The sequence below is a fragment of the Tamandua tetradactyla genome, chromosome 19 (assembly GCF_023851605.1).
Source record: "Tamandua tetradactyla isolate mTamTet1 chromosome 19, mTamTet1.pri, whole genome shotgun sequence".
Taxonomy (NCBI): Eukaryota; Metazoa; Chordata; class Mammalia; order Pilosa; family Myrmecophagidae; genus Tamandua; species Tamandua tetradactyla.
This window is the reverse complement of record NC_135345.1, coordinates 5,628,136-5,646,494: the sequence shown is the minus strand read 5'-3', so window position 1 is coordinate 5,646,494 and position 18,359 is coordinate 5,628,136. Positions and strand designations below refer to the sequence as shown.

Here is an 18,359-nt window from a genome sequence, read left to right as displayed (position 1 = left end):
GGGAAGGGGACCCCGGGCGGGCCCAGGGGCTGCACCCCGGCCCGGGCCCTGGCGCTGAGCGGCGCGGGGCCGGCCGGCAGGTGGCGGTGCGCGCCCTCGGCTGCGCGGGCGGCGGCGGTGCCGGCGAGTCCCCTCCTCCCGCGCGGCTCCCTCCCCTCGCCGGCTCCTTTCTCCGCGCTCTCGCTCGCGCTCCGCGGCGTCCTCCGCTCTCCCGGCCGCGGTCTCCGTCGCCCCGTCGCCCCGCCGCCGCCCCTCGGCGACCATGGCGCCCCGGGCACCCCCGCGCGCCCCGAAGGGCCCCGGCCCCGCCGCGCGAGCCCCGAGCCCTGGAGCGCCGCCGCCGCCGCGCTCGCGACCGCCCTGGCTGCTGCTGCTGCTGCTGCTGCTGGTCGCCTGCGGGGCGGCGGGGCGATCCCCCCAGCCCGGGCGCCTGGGTCCCCGCGCGCGGCTGGCGCGGGAGCCGCGGGGTCGGTCCGCAGGGCGCGCGCTGCCCGGAGGGGCCGAAGAGGGCCAGGCGCGCGGCGCCCCGACTCCCGCCCCCGGCCGCGCTCCGGCTCCCCGCGAGGACGGCGCCCCCGCCGCGGGCCAGGGGCGCTGGGCGCGGGCGGCGCCGGGCCCCGGAGCGGCTTCGCGGGCGCAGGTCTCGCTCATCAGCACGTCGTTCGTGCTCAAGGGGGACGCGACGCACAACCAGGCGATGGTGCACTGGACGGGCGAGAACAGCAGCGTAAGTGACCTTCGCGCGCGCCCCCCGCCGCGCCTGCCCGGGACCCCCACTTCCCGACCCCCCGCGGTCACCCGGGACGCTCTGGGCGACTTCTGGGCGCCGGGCACCTCGGCGGCGCCCCTCCTGGCCTCCTGTACCCTGTTACTTGGGGGAGACGCCCCCAAATGCGTGAGCCCCTCCGCCTCACTTCAGGGACCTTCCCGCAGACTTCGCGACCCTGAGTCACCCCGGGGGCGCCCCCGCTGGCCCCCAGGTCCCATTTACCCGGGGAGGTCCCCAGAGGCTTCGGGACCCTGGCCACCTCCGGGCGCCTCCCGGTCCTTTACGTCCTAACTCGCTGTTGCTCCCGGATCCCCCGCGGTCTGCTCAGCGTTGCTTTTTGGGGGTTTTGGCTCCGGGACCCTCCCGGCCTTGGTCTACCCGGGACCCTGAGTGTGGCGCCTTCGCGTGTTCCTGAACCTCCTGGTCAGCTCGGCGGCTGATCTGGGACCCTCGATGCGGGGCCACCCCTTCCCCGGACCCCTCTCGTGTGGCTGGCGACTGTCTTGGGTCCCGCCGTGGAGGTTCCTGGGTGGCCCGGCCCTGTGTGTCCGCGGTGCTGTCCCCACCCCTCTGGCGCGGTAGTGAATTCCCTGCCCTCCCCGCACCTTCCCGGCCACTTTGTCCTTCCTACTGGAAGTTCGCCAGCCCCTCCCCGCAGGGCCACCTCTGCACTGGACCTTCGGCCCCTCGGCAGCACGGCACTGGGGTGGGGGGACGCCTTCACCGCTCATCACCCCCCTGCCCGGGCCCTTCCTCAGCCTGCTCTTTCCCCAGCGCTGGCTGTGGGGCACTTGGGTGGCCCTAGAGGGGGGGCCTCTCCAGTCCTGAAGATTTGGGAGAGGAAATGGCTCAGGGAGGAGGTAGCTGTGGCTCCCCAGGTGGGTGCTGCTTAGCCCTCTCTTGCCCCCCAGCCTCCTTCACCTCCAACACTGGGCCAGGGTTTCCTCCAGTGTCTGCCCCCTCCCCTTCTCGGTGACCGTTGTTTCCCAAAGTTCTGAGTGGGGGCTGCGCTGGGGCTGGCCAGGGCCCCTGTGTGCACTGGGAGTGGGCAGATCAGGGTCCAGCTGCCTCTGTACCCCGAGAGGGTATAGCCCAGTCTGGCGGTCACCCTCACCCAGCCCCTGTAGCCAAGGCAGTGGGCCAGTTTTGAGCACTTCACAAGGGTGGGAGCACGGGGGAGGGGGTGCTGGAGAAGGGAAGGCGTGGGCAGGTGAGTATGTTGGAGCAGAGGCAGCACCCAGTGGCCTTGTTGGCCTGGAGTCCGGGGGGTGCCCCTGGGGCCCCCTCCCTGCCCAGCTGCCTACTGCAGGACTTCAAGTGGTTTCTGGTCTTTGGCTATTTCCGCCATCTAATCAGACCAGAAGCCCTCGGCGGACGGGGACAGTCAGGGTGCAGACTGGGGGTGCCGTTCCCTGAAACTAGCAGTTGTCCCCTTTCCGCTTGCATTTCAAAAGGGGTCAGACCCCAGATGTCAGCTGGGCGGGGAGCGAGGCCTGGGCCCAGACTTCCTGGCTCCCAGATCCTCAGGACCGAGCCGCGTCCCGGGCATCCTAAGCTGTAACTCGGGGACTGAAAGGGAACCCGGAAACCAGTGACAAATACACATTCCAGGCAAGTCCAGCCCTCTGGAGCCAGAAGTACCCACCCCACCCCCACCTGCTGAGGTTGTTGATCTAGCTGCTCCTCCCGTCCCTTTGTCATTGTAGCTTCATGGGGGAGGGCGGCAGGGGGGTGTGTGTGTGTGACAGAGGAGTGATGGGAGATGAGGACTGGCAGCCTTGAGGACAGCACCAGACCCCACCCCACCCTGAAGCAAAGCCTGGGAGAGCCCGTGAGCAGGCTGGGGCGCTGGGGCTGGTGGGGGGGCTGTCACGGGAGCCCCACCTGGCTTTGCTCCTCGGGCAGGCACCAAGCCCCCCTTTGCATCGGGTCTGCTTGTGTCTTGGTTGTGAAGGCGGGGGAAGGGGGGAGGAGCTTGTGTGTGGGTGGGGTGGGGGTGCAGCAAGTTGGAGGGACCCAAGGAGTTTTGGGGGATGCACCGTCTCTGGGTACTGGGAAGTGAGGGGTAACGTGGACTGCAGGAGCACAGGCCTGGCACTCAGCCAGCAGTGCAGAAGTGGGGCCAGGAAGGGGGTGGTGTCTGGAGAAAGGAGGGTCTCGCTATGCTCCGAAACACTGCCCCCCACTCCTGTTTCTCTCCCTGCCACCCATCTCCGGAATGGGAAGTAGGGAGGGATGGGACAGCTCATGCTGCAGGGGTGGGGGTGAGGGTGGGGGCACAAGGGAGGGTTTAAGGGTTTCACCTGGCCTGGAGAAAACCCAGATGCCCTGGAGTGAGAGGGGCGGAAACTAACTGACAGCTCGTTGAGCAGAGCCGGTTTTTTTTGTTCTTGTTTTCTCTGCACAGGCTGCCTCCTTAGCGGTGTTTTCTGTGCACGCGAAATATGTTTTGCTCTTTCCACTCGCGACTTCTAGTCATGGGGCCAAAGATGCTAGCCAGGATTTGGCACCCTGGTCTCCCGCCAGTTGAAAGCAGCACATTTGAAAGCAAAACCCGGAAAGAAACTAAATGAGGCCGATTTGCTGAGTGGAGTCTTTAAAAACATTTTATTTCATCTAACTTGGATGGGTAGCAAAACCCAAAAAGAAACCCCCTGCCATGGAGGTGGCCAAAATGAGCAGAGAACGTGTACATTTTACCCTGTCATGTCTTCTTGAAAAATTTAGAAAAGCATTTGACGGGCTTTTTAAGATGGTTTTTTAGAGCTCCCAGCCCAAAGACAGGAATCTCAGGATTCAAGCTGGGTGCTGAGACAAGCCCCTGTCACTGCAGAGTGTGAGCATATGTGAGTTTTTCTTCCCGCTCCCATGGAGATACGCAGGGGACTTGCTTGGAAGTTCAAACATCACCTCTCTGCCTGGCGTTTAGCTGCAGAAACAAATTGTCATGTGTGAAATTAATGTCTCATTGAAACCCAGCTGCGTTACCTTCTACGGAGCCAGAATGCTTTTGTGCACGGGCGGCTTCAGGTGTGTGCGTCTCCCGAGCTGCCCGAGGAAGTGGAGGTGCTGTTGGAGGCGGATAAATACTGCAAGGCATTGGTCTCCAGGTTCGCAGCTTCCTTCTATCCTGACGGGGGTGTGCGGAGCCCGGTGCCAATTTGACTGTTTCTGGGCCGTCGTCAGCTTACTGGGCTCGTCCAAAGTGTAGTTTGCATGTGCCCTTCCCTCAGGGTGCTTGCCCTCAAATGTGATGCACACTTGGCTTGTCCATGAGCTTCCTGCACTGGACCAGCTCGCCCGAACTTGCCACTGTCTACCAGGCAGTGTCAGCCCTTCCTTCCCTTTTTCTCCCCTTCTCAGCGCTGTGTCCGCAGGGTTAGGGTCGTCGAGTCCCTTGTTATGTGGACGCAAGTGCAAGCCGATCGTCACACTCTGGGCCCCCTGTTCTCGAGGAACCTGATGTTTATTTGCTCACATTTTCTACCCAGGGAGCCCCAAATCCCACATATGGAGCTTCTGAAGCTGGTTTCTCTGAGCCAAGAGGCCAACGAGTGGGCTGCCATTGTAAGTTTTTTCCAGTAGGGCCCCAGAGCGTCCCCCCTAGCTCTCTGGATTTGATCATGCCATCAGCTGGATGGCATCTCCTTAGGGACAGGGAAGGGGTCTTAATCAGCTGTGCATCCCTAGAGCGTAGGTAGAGTTGGAGTACTGCAGCAGGGGAGAGAGAAAGCGATGCTGAGAGCTAGGATGCGAGGGCGGAGTGTTGTGAATGGGGCAGTGCTCTTTCCCAAGGGAGAACCCGGGAGGCCTGCATGGAAGAGGTGTCTGCCTTAGTTACCTGGGGCTCCTGTGATAAATGATCATACTAGGTGGTGTCAACCAGTTCTCACAGTTCTGGAGACCAGAAGTCTGAGATCAAGATGTCAGCTGGGCTTCTGAAGGCTCTAGGGGAGGCTCTTTCCTTGTCTCTTCCAGCTTCTCGTGGTGGCCAGCCATCCCTGGGGCTCTGGGGCTCGCAGTGGCATCACTTCAATCCCTGTCTCTTGTCACGTGGCCTCTTCCCCTGTATGTCTATGTGTCTCCGGGCCACTTCTCTTCTTTTTGTAAGAACAGCAGTCACATCGTGTTGGATTGGGCAGGGCCCACATGCTCCGGATGACCTCATCCTAACTAATTATATCTGTAACCAACTCAGGTCGCGTTCTGAGGTTCTGGGTGCACATGGATTTGAAGAGGATGCCGCTCAGCCCCCCACAGTGGCCTGAGCTCCATGTCTAGTGGGGAGAGTGTGTGGGAGTCTGGGAAGGACGTGTGGGGGAGGGGCAGCTCGTGCAAGGTCTGGAGATGGGGATTCAAAGGCGTGCACGTGTCCTGTGTAGGGACAGTGAAAGCATTGTGCATGGAGGGGAGGGAAGGGACATACAGATGGGAAAAACAGGCTACAGTCAGCTCCCGAGGGACACCGAAGGTGAGGCTGAGGAACCCCACATGGCCTTGTGGGGTAGCAGCTGATGCCGCGTAGCCTGGCGCTACCCCTTTCCGGCTCCGGCGTCTTGGACAAATTGGCCAAGCTCTCTGAGCCTCAGCAGTCACATCTTGCAAAAGGGGGAAATGAAATTTCACAGGGTGGTTTGTGAAGATTAAATAAAATAATCCACACAAAGTGCTTGGACTGGTGCCTGGTCCAGGGCAAGAGTTCAGGGAGGGCCGAGTTTTGGAAAAGCTGCTGGAGGGTGGCTGGCAGGGTGCACGGAGGTGGCTTCGCTGGACGGGGCGTGGTAAGGAGGCTGCTGCGACGGTGAGGCCTGTAGGGGGGTCTGAGAGGTTTCCCAGGGAGGTTGGACAGACGGGCTGCCCCCTGCTCTCTCGGCAGGCTGGGCTCTCCCTGAGTGGCGCTGGGCCTCGCGGCTTGCGGTCAGCCTCCCGCGTGCAGACGTGGTTATATTCTCCCCCTAAAGCACCTCCGGCCCTTAGCTGCCTGGGTCCGAACCCTGGCCATGAGGCTGGTTTGTAGATTTGCAGCCGATGGCTGTGATTTTGTGATTGCAGTTCCGTGCACTCTCGGAGGCGAGTGCAGCTTCTGCCTCGAGTCTGCTGGACGTTTTGTAGGTGACGTTCTGGAAGTCCAGCCACCCCCGTCCCAGAGCCTGGGCCTCCCAGCGTGACCGGGGGACGGGCTCACGGGACACTGAGGTGAGCGGGACCAGTGAGCACATGGTGGCCGTCCATCACCTTTGTCAGTCCTGCTGTCACCCGGAGAGGCCTGAGGCAGAGGCCAAGGGGTGTTGTGGCCACTGCCAGGTGACCGGCCCCATTAGCTGTTGGGTGTAGGGACCCCTCGGCCTGGCGGCTGAATGGTGGACGCGGGAGGGCCCGGGTGGCCTGGGCTGTGGGGTCAGCGTCGGGACATGGACGTGATTCCGGGGGATGGGTCTGGGGGAGCCTCTGTGTACATCACTGCCTCACACCTGTCCTGGGCCGAGGGTGCCTTGACCTGCCATTCAGAGTTTCAGAGCATTGGGAGACCCCGCGTGGCTTGTGAGCCCCCGGCCAGCAGTGGGGGCTATTTGTACCCAGCACTCTAAGGCTCACGGTGGCTCCCATTTGCCGGGGGGTCAGCTACTTTCTAGAAGGCTGGCAAAAGGCGCCTGCCTCAAAGGGGCAAACTTGGCACCCACCCTCCGGTTTACTCTGGACCAGAGGGCCCGGAGAAGCCTGCTAGCTGGTATTTGATCCATCCCGGGGGCCCGGTGTGCGGGTGTCAGCCCAGGTGGGGGGGTGGTGACTGGACCCCAGAGGATCACTTCCTTCCCTTGAGCTGCTGTGCCTGGGATTCAAGTGGAGACACAGATTTGGGGGTGGGGGGTATGGAAGGGGGGACCCACTTCAACTGGGGAAGGCTGTGGACGGAGGTGGAGAAGACGAGGGAAACTGACAAAGGTGAGGAGTAGAAGGCAGAGGCACAAGGGACTAAGATGGGGGGAGGCAGAGAAGACGCCTGGGTTGGGGGGGTGGGTCTGGGGTGGGTCTGGGGGGGGGCTAGGTGTGCAGGTGAAGCAGGGGTCCTCAAGGGGGGCTCCTGCTGTGGCATCTCCCAGGCAGGGGGCCCGAGGGAGCCTCTAGCTTTGGGGAAGGAGGCTTAGACCTACCCCAACCAGCTTTCTTGCTTTCCACTCGAGCCTCCTGCAGACCTGGGGGGACAGGAGGCAGCACCCCCTACTGCCTTCCTTTTGAGTCTTGTTCCAGGTTCAGGGGTGCGTTTTGGACGTGGGTGTTTGAAACACCCTGAGTGAGCGGGAAGCAGCCCCCTCAAGGGCTCACCTTTCCCAGCTGCTTCTCAGCGACATCTTCCCATCCTCTGGAATCGATTTGCTGGAAAGAAAGGGGGAGCATGAAGCCCTGTGCTGTGCTGAGACTGTGTGGGGGAGGAGGGGGCAGCTTTGGGGGGGCGTTGAGCCCCTCTCACTGGGAGTGCCCCAAGAGGGGCTAAGACCCATTGCTCTGGCTCCCTTTGGGTGGGGAGTTGAGCCACTGGGGGCCTGCTCAGGGGTGCTGCGCTGCTGGGTTTGAGACCAGGCACCACTGGCCCCCATGCCTTGCTTCACGGCTGGCCCGTGTCAGCACCTCCACACTGCTCCCCTCTGCCCCTAGTCCTTGGCCCTTCTCCCCCCCAAAAAAACCGGTCCACCCTCCCCTCCCCCTCCAGAGAACTGTGGGCCTGCTCTGTCTTCAGTGCTCAGCTGGCAGCTGGTCCTCTGGTGTGCCCCACTCCTGCAGAACTGCCCAGCTCCCTCTCGACTTTTGGCCATGCGTGACTCATATGCCAGCAGGTCCCTGGGCCTCAGTTTTCCCATCTGTAGAATGAGTGGCAAGGCCAGATAATCTCTAAGATCACAACCAACGGAGGTATTGTGTATCTTTTAATATATATCAGTTAATTTATTTACGTTTTATTTATATAGCAGAGACCAGGAGTGGATTGGAAGGGGCCTTGGCAGGCACTCTCCTGGAGCCCCACGACAGCCCTATTTTCATTAGTAATTAGGGAAGGTGTTGGTCGCGGACCTTGGCATAGGGCACATTGGCCTCGCCCCTGCCCTGGGTCCTGGCTGTAAATTGGGGGAGTATGTCTCGGAGGGCAAGTGGGGAACGGAAGGCCAGTGCTGGGTGTGGCGAACCCCCATATCATTGCTGACACCCTCCGGCATTCAGCAGTTTTCCAAGAGCGTTGACATCACGCGTATCTTCCTTCTCCCTCAGCAGCTCATCGTAGGTATTGTATCCTCAACTAATATTCATCGAGCATGAATTTTACTCCGAGCAAAACCATCCGTGGTCCCTACTCTCCCGGAACCTTCAGCCTGGGCAGGCCCGCGGGACTGTGGGGCCTGCGTCCCCAGGCCATGTGACTCTGCACGGGGTCGGGGACGTGGGCGGTTTGATCTGATCAGGGATACCAGGGAAGACTTCCTGGAGGAGGTGGTGATTAGCTGCATCACCTGGGCGGAGGAGGAAGCTGGGATGCTGAGAAGTCAAGGCCAAGGGCCTAGAAAAAGGGGACCTCAGTCGATGAAGAAAGCTCGAAGGCACATAACCAGCCCCGCTCATAAAGTTCCCGAACACATTTTACAAATCCACTTTTACTTTGCCAAAGTGACTATTTAGCGTGTGGTTGCGTGAGGGTTCTCGAGAGCATTTTAAAGCCGTCATAAATTAGCCTCATCCTTTGGCCCGCCCCTTCAGATTAGAATGCCACTCGATGCTTGCCTTTGTGAGGGCAGCTGTTATTTTATATTATTGTTTTTTAAGACTTGTGAGGATCTCGCCAGGGAACACGGGACTGGGGCAAGGGGAAAATAAGCCGGGATGACCCAGAGGTTCTCTCTGCCTTTTCTGGCTTCGTAAGAAACCTCGCGGGGCTCGTAAACTGCCTTTTCTTTGGGAGCCTCCTTGCCTTGCTTCCCTCAGACTCCAAAGAATAAAGTATTTATAAATTCTTGCAAAGTCCCGTTTCACCCCCAGCCCTCCTAACCCCCCGACCCGGGGGACCGGGTGGTGCCTGGTCTCAAACCCCTACGATGGCCTTCTGAGCGGACCCCTGGTGAGGCGGGGCGCCGTGCAGCTTTCCCAAGCGTCAGAAGCGGTCTGGATGGATGCTTTATGTACAGCGTTTGGATGCCGTGGCTGTGGGCCCCGTCCCCACCGGCCAGCTTCCCCCCATCCTGGGGAGGCCAGAGCTGGGGAGCCGGTGTTCTCGTGGCCGGGCCGGCCAGGCCCCCGTCCGCAGGACGTGAGTTCCAGAGCAGCTGCCAGCCTGCTTCTGCAGGGAGTCCTTTGAAAGCTGTGCCCTGGACACCAGCTGGGATCCACAGACGTGGTGCCAGCTGAGCCATGCTCCGGGAGCACTTTGGCTCCCCCTGCGTGGACGCTTCGGGTGGCCAGTGTAGAGCACCAGGCTGGCCTGCTCCCCGCCGCAGGGTCCCGCAAGCACAGGCCACTGTGGCCCTGCTCCGTGAGGCTGGGAGGGGCAGACACAGGCAGTTTGTCCCCAGCCTCAACGTGAGCTGGTCACAGAGATGCCATCCGTGGAGGGGAGCTCAAGTCTTTTCCACTGAGCCCTGTGATTCAGGGACAGTCCACGGATCGTACTCATCATCTTTGTTCTGATTACGCTCCATTTGTGGTTTTAAAAATTTAAGAGGGATGCTTGAGTGTGAGCTCTCACTGGAGATCTGAAAAAAGAAAAATTAAAATCCTGATGGTCTTTTGAGTAGAATGGATCCCTCTCCTTTTGCATTTCTGTAGCAGTCAGTAAGAGTATTTGCACAGAAAATTGCAATCATTTAATTAGTTTCTCCTCACGCTGGCTTGCTGATCTTAAAATAACAGCGCTCTCCTTCCTGAGTAATTTTCTTGCGAAAGCAGATAATCTCTTGCAACGTTGAGCTCCCCTCAACGTACGGGTGCATCGTGTGCATGAAGCCGTTTCTTGATGCTCAGAGATAAATTAAGTTGAAATTAAAGTAAGAAAGAGCCGGGCAGAGTGTGGCTGCTTCTATTCAGATCCGTTTTAATTCAGGAAGCGCCCTTGATGAGGCTTCTGTGCCGTGCATATTTCCGAAGCGTCGGAAGTAGAGATGCTATCTCGCCAGCTCGGAGGCCTCCGCCCGGGGGATGGCACCATATCAGCCAGAATCACCTCGCAGCTTCTGCTTTTGATTTAATTTTATCATATAGTGATCGTTTTTCATTATTTATGTAGTTGTGCCCCAGATTAGTGATGATAAAGTTAATAATTATAGCCCCATTTACGTGCCAGCTGCTGTGCCAAACACATTCCAGACACTATCTCATTTAGTCCCCGAAATAGCCCTAGAAGATGCTATTATTATATTCACTTTGCATATAAGAAAAATTAGTTTCGGAGCAGTGAGGGGACTTGCCCATAGTCACACTGCTAATAGTGGTCAGTGATGTGATTTGAATTATGCAGAAGTTCCTTTTCTGTGAGCCTTGAGTCTCCACCCCTGGCTGCTCAGTTGCACGGATTCCACCCAAAGAAGTCCGCTGCTTGGTGATTGTGGCGAAGAAATACTCATAGCATTCAAGATGGCCCCGGACCTCCGAAGGGTACAACTGAGTTGCTTTGTTCTGATAACCCCTGGACTCTGCCTCGTGTGACCCAAGGGAGGAGGCGTTTTCTGTGAACCGAGGAAATCCTGACCCGCCAACATTTGCAGATCAGGAATAGTCTGGCCTGTGGGCCACCGATGCCTCGCTCGACCAAGGGTGGCAAAGGAAGTCATCCGGGGAGGTACGTGCCAGAGCTCCCCTTTCCTAAGGCTGACGGTTTGCCTCTCAAGTTCTAGCACATTCCACTCTCTCTCCCACTTTGAGACACTTTTTCTCATTGACTGCCTCACTGACCAGTTCAGTAATTCAATTTCTGCTCCGTAAGAATAAGGCACTCAATAAAAACCCTATGTCTTTCTCCATTTATTCCCATCAATACCGTTTAAGCCCATCCAAGTTTATTTTCAGATTTGTCCTTTGACCATTGAGTGGCCTCTGGATACTTATTTCGATTCCCGCAGCAGCTACTGGTCTGTGAGACAGGAGTTGGGGTGGCCGCTGTGTGCCAGGCTCAGGGGCAGGCTCTGTGGCAGCCCAGTGCACATGCCGAGAGAAACCTCAGCCTGGCCCATGCGTACTTAGCTCACGCGTGCCATAGGCTGCCCTCCGTCCTGGAGAAGCCCATGGAACTTTCTCAGAGGTTTAAAATAGTTAGTGTAAAATAAGGCACATAGGACTTAAGGAAACTGATTCTATGGCAATGAAGTTATCAAAATAAATTAGATTCTTCAGTAACACATCAGTGAGAGCTAGCAGCCAGTAGCCGCTGCCGTGAGCTGACCTCGAGGTCAGAACAAATGCAGTGTGGTGTGGAAATATCTGTGGTTTCTGGTGACAAAGTCGTGGATTCCGAAGCTGCTGCTGTGACTTGTTGCCTACTTCAAAATGGATGGCAGTGCCTAGAAAATAACGGGGTCATTGCTTTCCATCCAAGTTCAGGCACCAAATTCCATGCCCAGGCCCTGAGGCTCTGGCAGGGAGAATCCTACACATGCATAATTACTCCCTTGCCAGGCAGAAGGGACAGCAGGCCCTGTACGAATGCTTTATCTCCTCTGCCACCCTTGTGGCCCCAGCCCCTACTCCTGGTGACCCCATCTGTCCTGGCCCCAGAGGTGCAGACTTCAGGAGGGCAGGGATTTATTGTCTGCTTTGATCACAGCTGTCACCCAGTGTCTGATGCTTAGTAAACATTTGTGACTTACCAAGTGGAAGCGATGGAGCTGGTCGTGGATCTTGAAGGGTTGTCAGAGCCCAGAGTCCCAACCCACTTGATTCCCTGCTGTGAAATAGGGGGTCCGTGCAGGGTGGGGTGGGGTGGCAGGTTCCCGCCACAGGTCTGGCTGCCCGTTCCACATGTGATCCCGAAGCTCTTACAGCACTGGTTTGTCCCCACGCAGGTGTGGTTGAAGGACATCTGCTGGGGAGGTGAAGGAAGTGTCTGCTTGGCGGGGGTCATGGGGAGAGCTCTCCGCAAGCTCTGATTCACGGCCGGGGCTGTACCGCCTGCTGCTGGGACCCTGTCCTTCACCCAAGGGGGACAGCCCTAGCCCGGGGGTGCTTGGAGGTGAGAAAACACCAATTACAAAATTAAGTCAGGGTGTTTAAACAGCGCCTTCGAGATCCCAGTCTCATCTCAGCTACATAAATACAAAACAAAACAGAAAACCCAACAGCTGGTTATGCTCAGCTTTCCAACAAAGAAGATGACTTTGGGGTAGGTTTAAATGTGGGGGAGCTTTCCCACAGGAGAGCAGTTTTGGAGAAACTCGGGAAAAGTTAGGCTATCTGATGAAAGTATCTTTCTGAGCATCATTAGATCATTCATTTACTCATCTTTTTGTCCATCTATCCATCCATCCATCCACCCATCTACCTACCCACCTATCCGTTCACAGAGGAGCAGCAGGCTCTGACGTCTTGGGGTGGTTACAGGTTGGGGTGCTGGAAGACAACCCTTGTTCATGTCTCAGGCTCTGACTTTCACCCCACTTCTGTGAGTAACTCTTTGTGAAAGTCACATCAAAAAAAAGGTGTAAACTTACGGCCTGCCCTACAGAATACATACTTGCCTGTCCCCGTTGCGTGAGCCAATTCCTGGACAACTCTGACTAATGCGTTTGCATTTACCAACTTTTCTGCAAAAAACAACTTCTCTGAGTCTCATCTGTAAAACGGAGCTAATCATAGCACCTACCTTATAAGATTGCTCTGAATATGAAATAAGTTAATACCGGCAAAGCCTGATTATAACAAACATTAAAAAATGTAAGCTGTTAAAAAATAAAGGTATAAGAAGGTGGAAGAGCTGCCAGTTTTGGAGGCTGTGGCTAGGATGCTGGAGTGTCCATTGCTGGACCCCTGAACCTGCAGTCACGGCCGGGCAGGGAGTGGGGTGCACCCCTGTGGCTCGCAGGGGAACCCCTGCCCACATTTGACCAGGGCCCAGAGGGCAGAGTCCACCGCGCTGAGGTGGGTGGATCGTGGCTGGTTGCACACCAGCTCTGAGCTGGTGTCCCCTCCCTGCACACCGGCCCCGGGTCACACATTGAAGGGGGACCGCCAGGACCTGCCCCTCGGTGCGCAGGTGGGGATGAAGTGAGAGGTGGGAGGGTGCATGGAGCTCCCGGTCCCGCAGAGAATCTCAGCCTGGGGGTCCCAGGGGCCCTGCAGAGACCCTGGCAGTACAGGCATGGGCCCCTTTCCTCCGAGGAATCGGACGTGGTTACATTTTCCTCCATTTCTGCAGCGTTTGTGCACACGGAACAAGGCCCGGCGATGTGTCAGGACACACTCACCTCCGCAGCTCTGCTTGGCAAAGAAAGTATTTCTTGTTGACGTCCGTTTTGGCCCCCGTTTTCTGATGTGATTATTGTCAGGCCTGTGCACCCGAAGGTCAAGTCGGGGCGTCCTTCTGTCTGACCCGAGGCCGAGCAGAGGCCTGGGCTGTGGCCCGGGGACCTCTGGGGCCCGACTAGTGGCGGGTAGGGGCATGGGGCATGGGACTGGGTTCGCCCAGGTGCCCCCTCCTGCAGGACCCCTTCCCTGGGCCTGGGGCCCGGCACACCCCAGTGCCCTCCTGGGCAGTGAAGAGGTGAAGATGAGCCCAAGGCAGTGGGAGACCCCAGCCTGCTTCCCCCAGCCCCCGCTTGGATGTGGAGAACAGGGAGAGCTCGTGGAATCTGGAGCTGGCCTCTGAGATGGGGGAGCAGGTGGAGGGAGCTGGAGGCTGCCCCTTGGGCACGGTGGGGGCTGAAGCAAACTGCCCCCAGCTCTCCATGGAGCCACGCGAGCATCCACCTCCCAGAGGCCGCATCATTGAGCAGCTCCAAAAGGCCAATCACGGCATTGCTGTCAAGCCAGGTCTCAGCAGAATGGGGTGGCAGGCGGGCTGGTCTCCTGCCCTTCTCTCCCCGCCTCGACAAATGCACTTCCTGGGCACCCCTGTGGCTGGGGTTGTTCTGGGCACACTGAGTGCAGAGATTCAAGTGCCTGTGAGACCCCCTCTGTCCAACGTGGTGGGGAATGTGGGGGGATACAGGGCCTGGAGGGGGAGTACGAGGCCCTGGGAAGGGCAGGGAAGCATGGCATTCCTATACCCTCACATTCTTCCCAGACCTTCCAGCTTCCAAGGTGGGCCCACTGCATCCCGCTGCCCTCTCCGCGTCCGCCCAGCCATCAGGGCCAGGCCGGCCTGGCTTTGCACTGTCCCCATGAGCCCTCCTGTGTGCTCCTGGGGCCTGTTTTCAACAGGATTGGCACAGGGGCAGGTTACCAGGAGGAGCCTGTGGGTTTTTGTTGAACACTTGAGAAGCGCTTGGCTCAATTTATATTTGCCCCGGAAGACGTTTCGGAGAGGGGTGTTTTTGCATGGCTGATTTGTTCGTCTGATAGCGAGCTGTTGGGTGCCCTCCCTGCCATGTGGAAGGGGTGATGTGGCCTGGATGAAATGTGGCCCCTGCCCTGCCCAATGGAGCAGACGTGGACCCGGAGGCAGGCTGGTGGGTGTTATGCAGGCAGTGCAAAGGGTGATGGGAGGGTCTCTAACTGGGTGGGAATGGGGTAGGGGAGGGAGGGAGGGTCCACACAAGCCAGTGGTCAGGGAGGGCCTCTGGGAGGAGGTGACATTTCCCAGGAGGCCTGGAGGATGAATGCAATCAGCCATGCATAGGGCCGTGGCAGGGCAAGCAGTCATGGAAAATACCCAGGCAGAGACTGTTCACCTGAAATTCCATCAAGTACAAAAACATCCTAAGAGGTAAGGTTAGCGAGTGGGTAAGCCTGTTGGCAAACCCTTAATCTCCTTTATTTCCACTCTACCTGGGAAACAAGTTTGGACGGAAGTTTCTTTAGCATAAGAGAAGTAGAGAATGAACGTCGCCTGGTGTCAGTTTCTGCTTAATTCCATCAAAAGCACTTCCAGTAACCTGCGTGGTAAATCCCCTTTGGTGGCCTGGACTTCCTTGGCCTCCCTGCCCTGGTCTCTTGTCAACCCTGTTGGGGAGAGGCATTCTTGTGAATTGGAGAGAAGTGCCAGAGCTCAGGAAATGCTTTGGCAGAAATGTCTTTTGAGGCCTTTAGTCTCCTGGAAGCTGTCCACTGTGGCCTCCAGCTCTTCTTCTCTTCCCAGCCCCTGCCAGGAACTGTAGCTCACACTATGCACTTCAGCCTGTGGGCCCCTCTGGTAGTGTTCTGGCCGATTAGTCAGATCTTTCCAGCTAGGTGTAAGGTTACTCAAGGGTGAGGAACATGCTCCTATTTCCCTGTCTTTCCCTCTGTGCCTCCTACAATGCTGTGCACAGAAGAGAGCCCTTGCTTACAGGTCACAGGAACCCAGCTCCAATCATCTTATGTGAGAAAGTGGAATTTCCATAGAACTGTAAAGTGCTGGGGGTAGGCTTCAGGCCTGGCTGGCTCTAGGAGCTCTAACATCAAACTGCAGTCTCTGTCTCTGGGCCCTGCTTTCCCATTTGTTGGCTTCCTTCTTAGGCAGTCCTGAGCCTTCCTAGGCCTTGGCTTCATGAGAAACTGGCTGAAGAGCTCAGCAGAAGTCCAGAACTGAGATTCACTGGCCTACTTGGGTCTCCGGCCCACCCTGAACCCATCGTGCTGAGTTCTTGGGTCAGGCCAGGCCCACGTGCCCAACCCTGGAGCCTCATAGATGGGAACTGGGAGAATCCAGCTGAAAACCAAGTGTTGCTAAGGTGAAAAGGGAGAGGCAGTACCCTGGAGAAGGTAGAGTAAGTCTCCAAGGGGCTGAGCAGTAATCTTGCTCCTCGATCTTGTCGTTGGAGGGACCACCTGCCTGCCCCAGGAGAACAACCACAGCCTTCCGCCAAAATCATGCGTGCCCCACCACCACTTCTGGGACCCCCAGGAGGCATTAGTTTTGGGCCCTGCAATTTCTGCTAGGAAAGCTGGCACAGGCCTGACTTCATCTAGACAAAGCCAAACCATCCCTCGCCCCCTTCTGCCTTCTATCATTTACCCCTCGGCCCTGCTCGGAGCCACGGCCATGAAGCTCGGAAGTAGAGGAGACTTGTGGCACATGGCCCCCTTGCTGTGTGACCTGTGGGCTAAGGAAGCCCTTCACAGGGTGCCTGTGCCACCCCTTGGCCAGTGTGCCCCGCGGATTCGTGTGGGTGAGGGTGGCGGACAAGGGTTGGCACTGCTGGGAGAGAGGTAGTGTGAAGAGGGCAGGTGTGAGATGATGCCAGTGGGAACCAGAGTTTCTGGGGATGCCTGAGGCCCGTGTGCCTGGGCAGGCTGGCTGTGGTTTGAGGTGGTGGTGTGGCACCAGAGGGCAGCAGGGTGGCCGCCAGGGGTTGATGGAGGACGGGCCTGCTGGTTTAGCACCAAAAGTCCCAACCACAAGAAGTCAGAACCACTCAGGTATAATCTGGAAAATTTGGAGTTGCAAGGAGTTTTGGAGGCCTGCTGTCTCACTTTATGGAGGGAGAAACTGAGGCACAGGGAGGCCAAGGGGCTTGTTAGCAGTGGGACTGGACTAAGGAATAAGCCTTGACCAGGACTCCCAAGAGCTGAAAGCTCCTCCCTGAGGGGAGGGCCCTGGGCCAGACTTTCAGGCTGAAATGAACCCAGCCATGAGTCTCCAGGAGCTGGGGTGGGCGGCAGGTGGAGATCCCTGGGGCTTTTATTTCATGTCTCTGCCCCTGTGCCGTGATGCTCCCCGTGAGCGAGCCGTGGGCTGGGTTTGGCTTGCCTCTGCGAGGAAGTCTGCTGGAGTCTGTTTTCACACCTCGCCTCCAGCTGCCCTCCCTGGGGTGTCTGAGTGCGGTGACAAGCACTGGACAGAAGGTGAGTCACGGATGGGGCTCCTCTGCTCCCCAAGAAGGTGACTTCCCACCACCAGTCTCCGCTTCCCACTCACCCTACCAGAGGGCGGCCAGTGGGTGGGAAGACCCTCCAGGCAGGTCCCCACAGTCGATAACACCTGAGCACCTACTATATGCAGAGTGGCTGCCAAGTCCCGGGATAGACCCCAGGATCCCAGAGTTTGCAAAGCACTTGCAAACCCCCATGTCCTGGCTGGGATGCCTCCAGCGATGGGAGGCCCACCACCTTCCTAAGTAGATCAGCTCTGAATGAGGTTGGTGCTAAGAAGCTTGTGCTGCAGGCTGAGATGGCCAGTGGGGCGAACACCAGGGATGCCTGTCCCTGCAGCAGGGTTCCCAGGCTGTGTCTCTCGGCGCTGCAGCTTCCTGGAAGGTGAGGGAAAACAGTCTCCCTCCAGGGATTGTAGGGTGACACTGGCTAAGCAGCTTTTGGTCTTTCTTTGCTGGCAAACATGAGAAAGTGGGAATGAGGCTGAGATCTGTTTGCCTTGCCCTCCTGAATGGTGAGCGACACAGCAGAGGTCACCCAGCCCAGTGCTGGGCCACGGGAGGCCACAGCAGTGGACAGAGGCAGGGCTGATGGCCAGGGCCATTCCCTCAAGGCCACCTCTCCCCATGGTAACACAGACTTGGCTTAGAACGCCACATATTTATTCTCTTAGTGCTCGGAGGTCACAGATCCCAAACCTGTCTCGCCAGGCAAAAGGCACGGCATCAGCAGGGCTGGCTCCTTCCGAGGCTGCGGGGAGCATCTGCTTCCTTCCCTTTTGTAGCATCTGCAGGCCACTGCCTTCCTGGGCTCGTGGCTCCGTCCTGGAGTCACCACGCACTCTGCTTCTGTCACCACATCTCTCCCTCAGGTCTCCTGCCTTCCTCTTAGAAGGACCCTTGAAATCCCATCGGCCCTCCAGATATTCCGGGCCACGCTTCATTGCATGGCCTGTAACTTGGCAGGTGACAGACTTTCAGGTTCCAGGGATTAAAATGGGGACATCTTTGGCCCCCCCCGCCCCATATTCCCTCCAACGACAGGGCCAATACAGACGGTGGCTCCTGGGGTTTCTCTCCTCTCGACTCAGAGCTCGGTGTCTTCCGATCGCCCCCCCCAGTGCAGCCTGCTTCTTGCTGAGCTCAGGTCTCGTGTCCCTTCTCAGCTCGAAATCTTCCAGAGGCTTCCTTGGGCCCAGATTTCACCCCCGGCCGGCCTCTTCCCTTGCCTTTCACCCCTTTTGTCCCCCTGCCTTCACCCCGCAGCCCAGGGCCTTGAACCTCCCCCACTCCTCCCCCACCATCTGGGGCCTTTGTACCTGTTACTTCTGGAATCCTCCAGGCCCACTTCTTAACCTGCCCTTGGCCCTACTGTGCTTCGCCCCACTGGAGCCTGTGATGCCCCCTTCTCCCCTGTCCCCCTGCCCCCATTGAGCGGGGCCCCGGGCAGAGCAGGCACCCCGGGAACACCGAGGAATGGCTGCACGCCCAGTGGTGGAGAGATAAAGGAGAGCTGTTTTCCTAGCAGGTTCAACCAACTTGCCTGCTGCTGGCGTCTCGGCAGCTCTGTCTGTGGTCCTGCTGGGTGGTTCCATAGGGCAGGCCGCTGT

The 18,359-nt window shown here is 58.2% G+C and overlaps 1 protein-coding gene across 1 annotated transcript in view; it reads left to right on the top strand.

Annotated features, from left to right (window-relative positions):
- The first annotated feature begins 262 nt into the window (after positions 1 to 262).
- Positions 263 to 18,359, top strand: part of SORCS2 (sortilin related VPS10 domain containing receptor 2) — a 539,078-nt gene continuing 520,981 nt past the window's right edge. The window contains exon 1 of the mRNA XM_077136335.1: positions 263 to 727. Coding sequence (XP_076992450.1) covers positions 263 to 727 — 465 coding nt within the window. The remainder of the gene's footprint in view (positions 728 to 18,359) is intronic.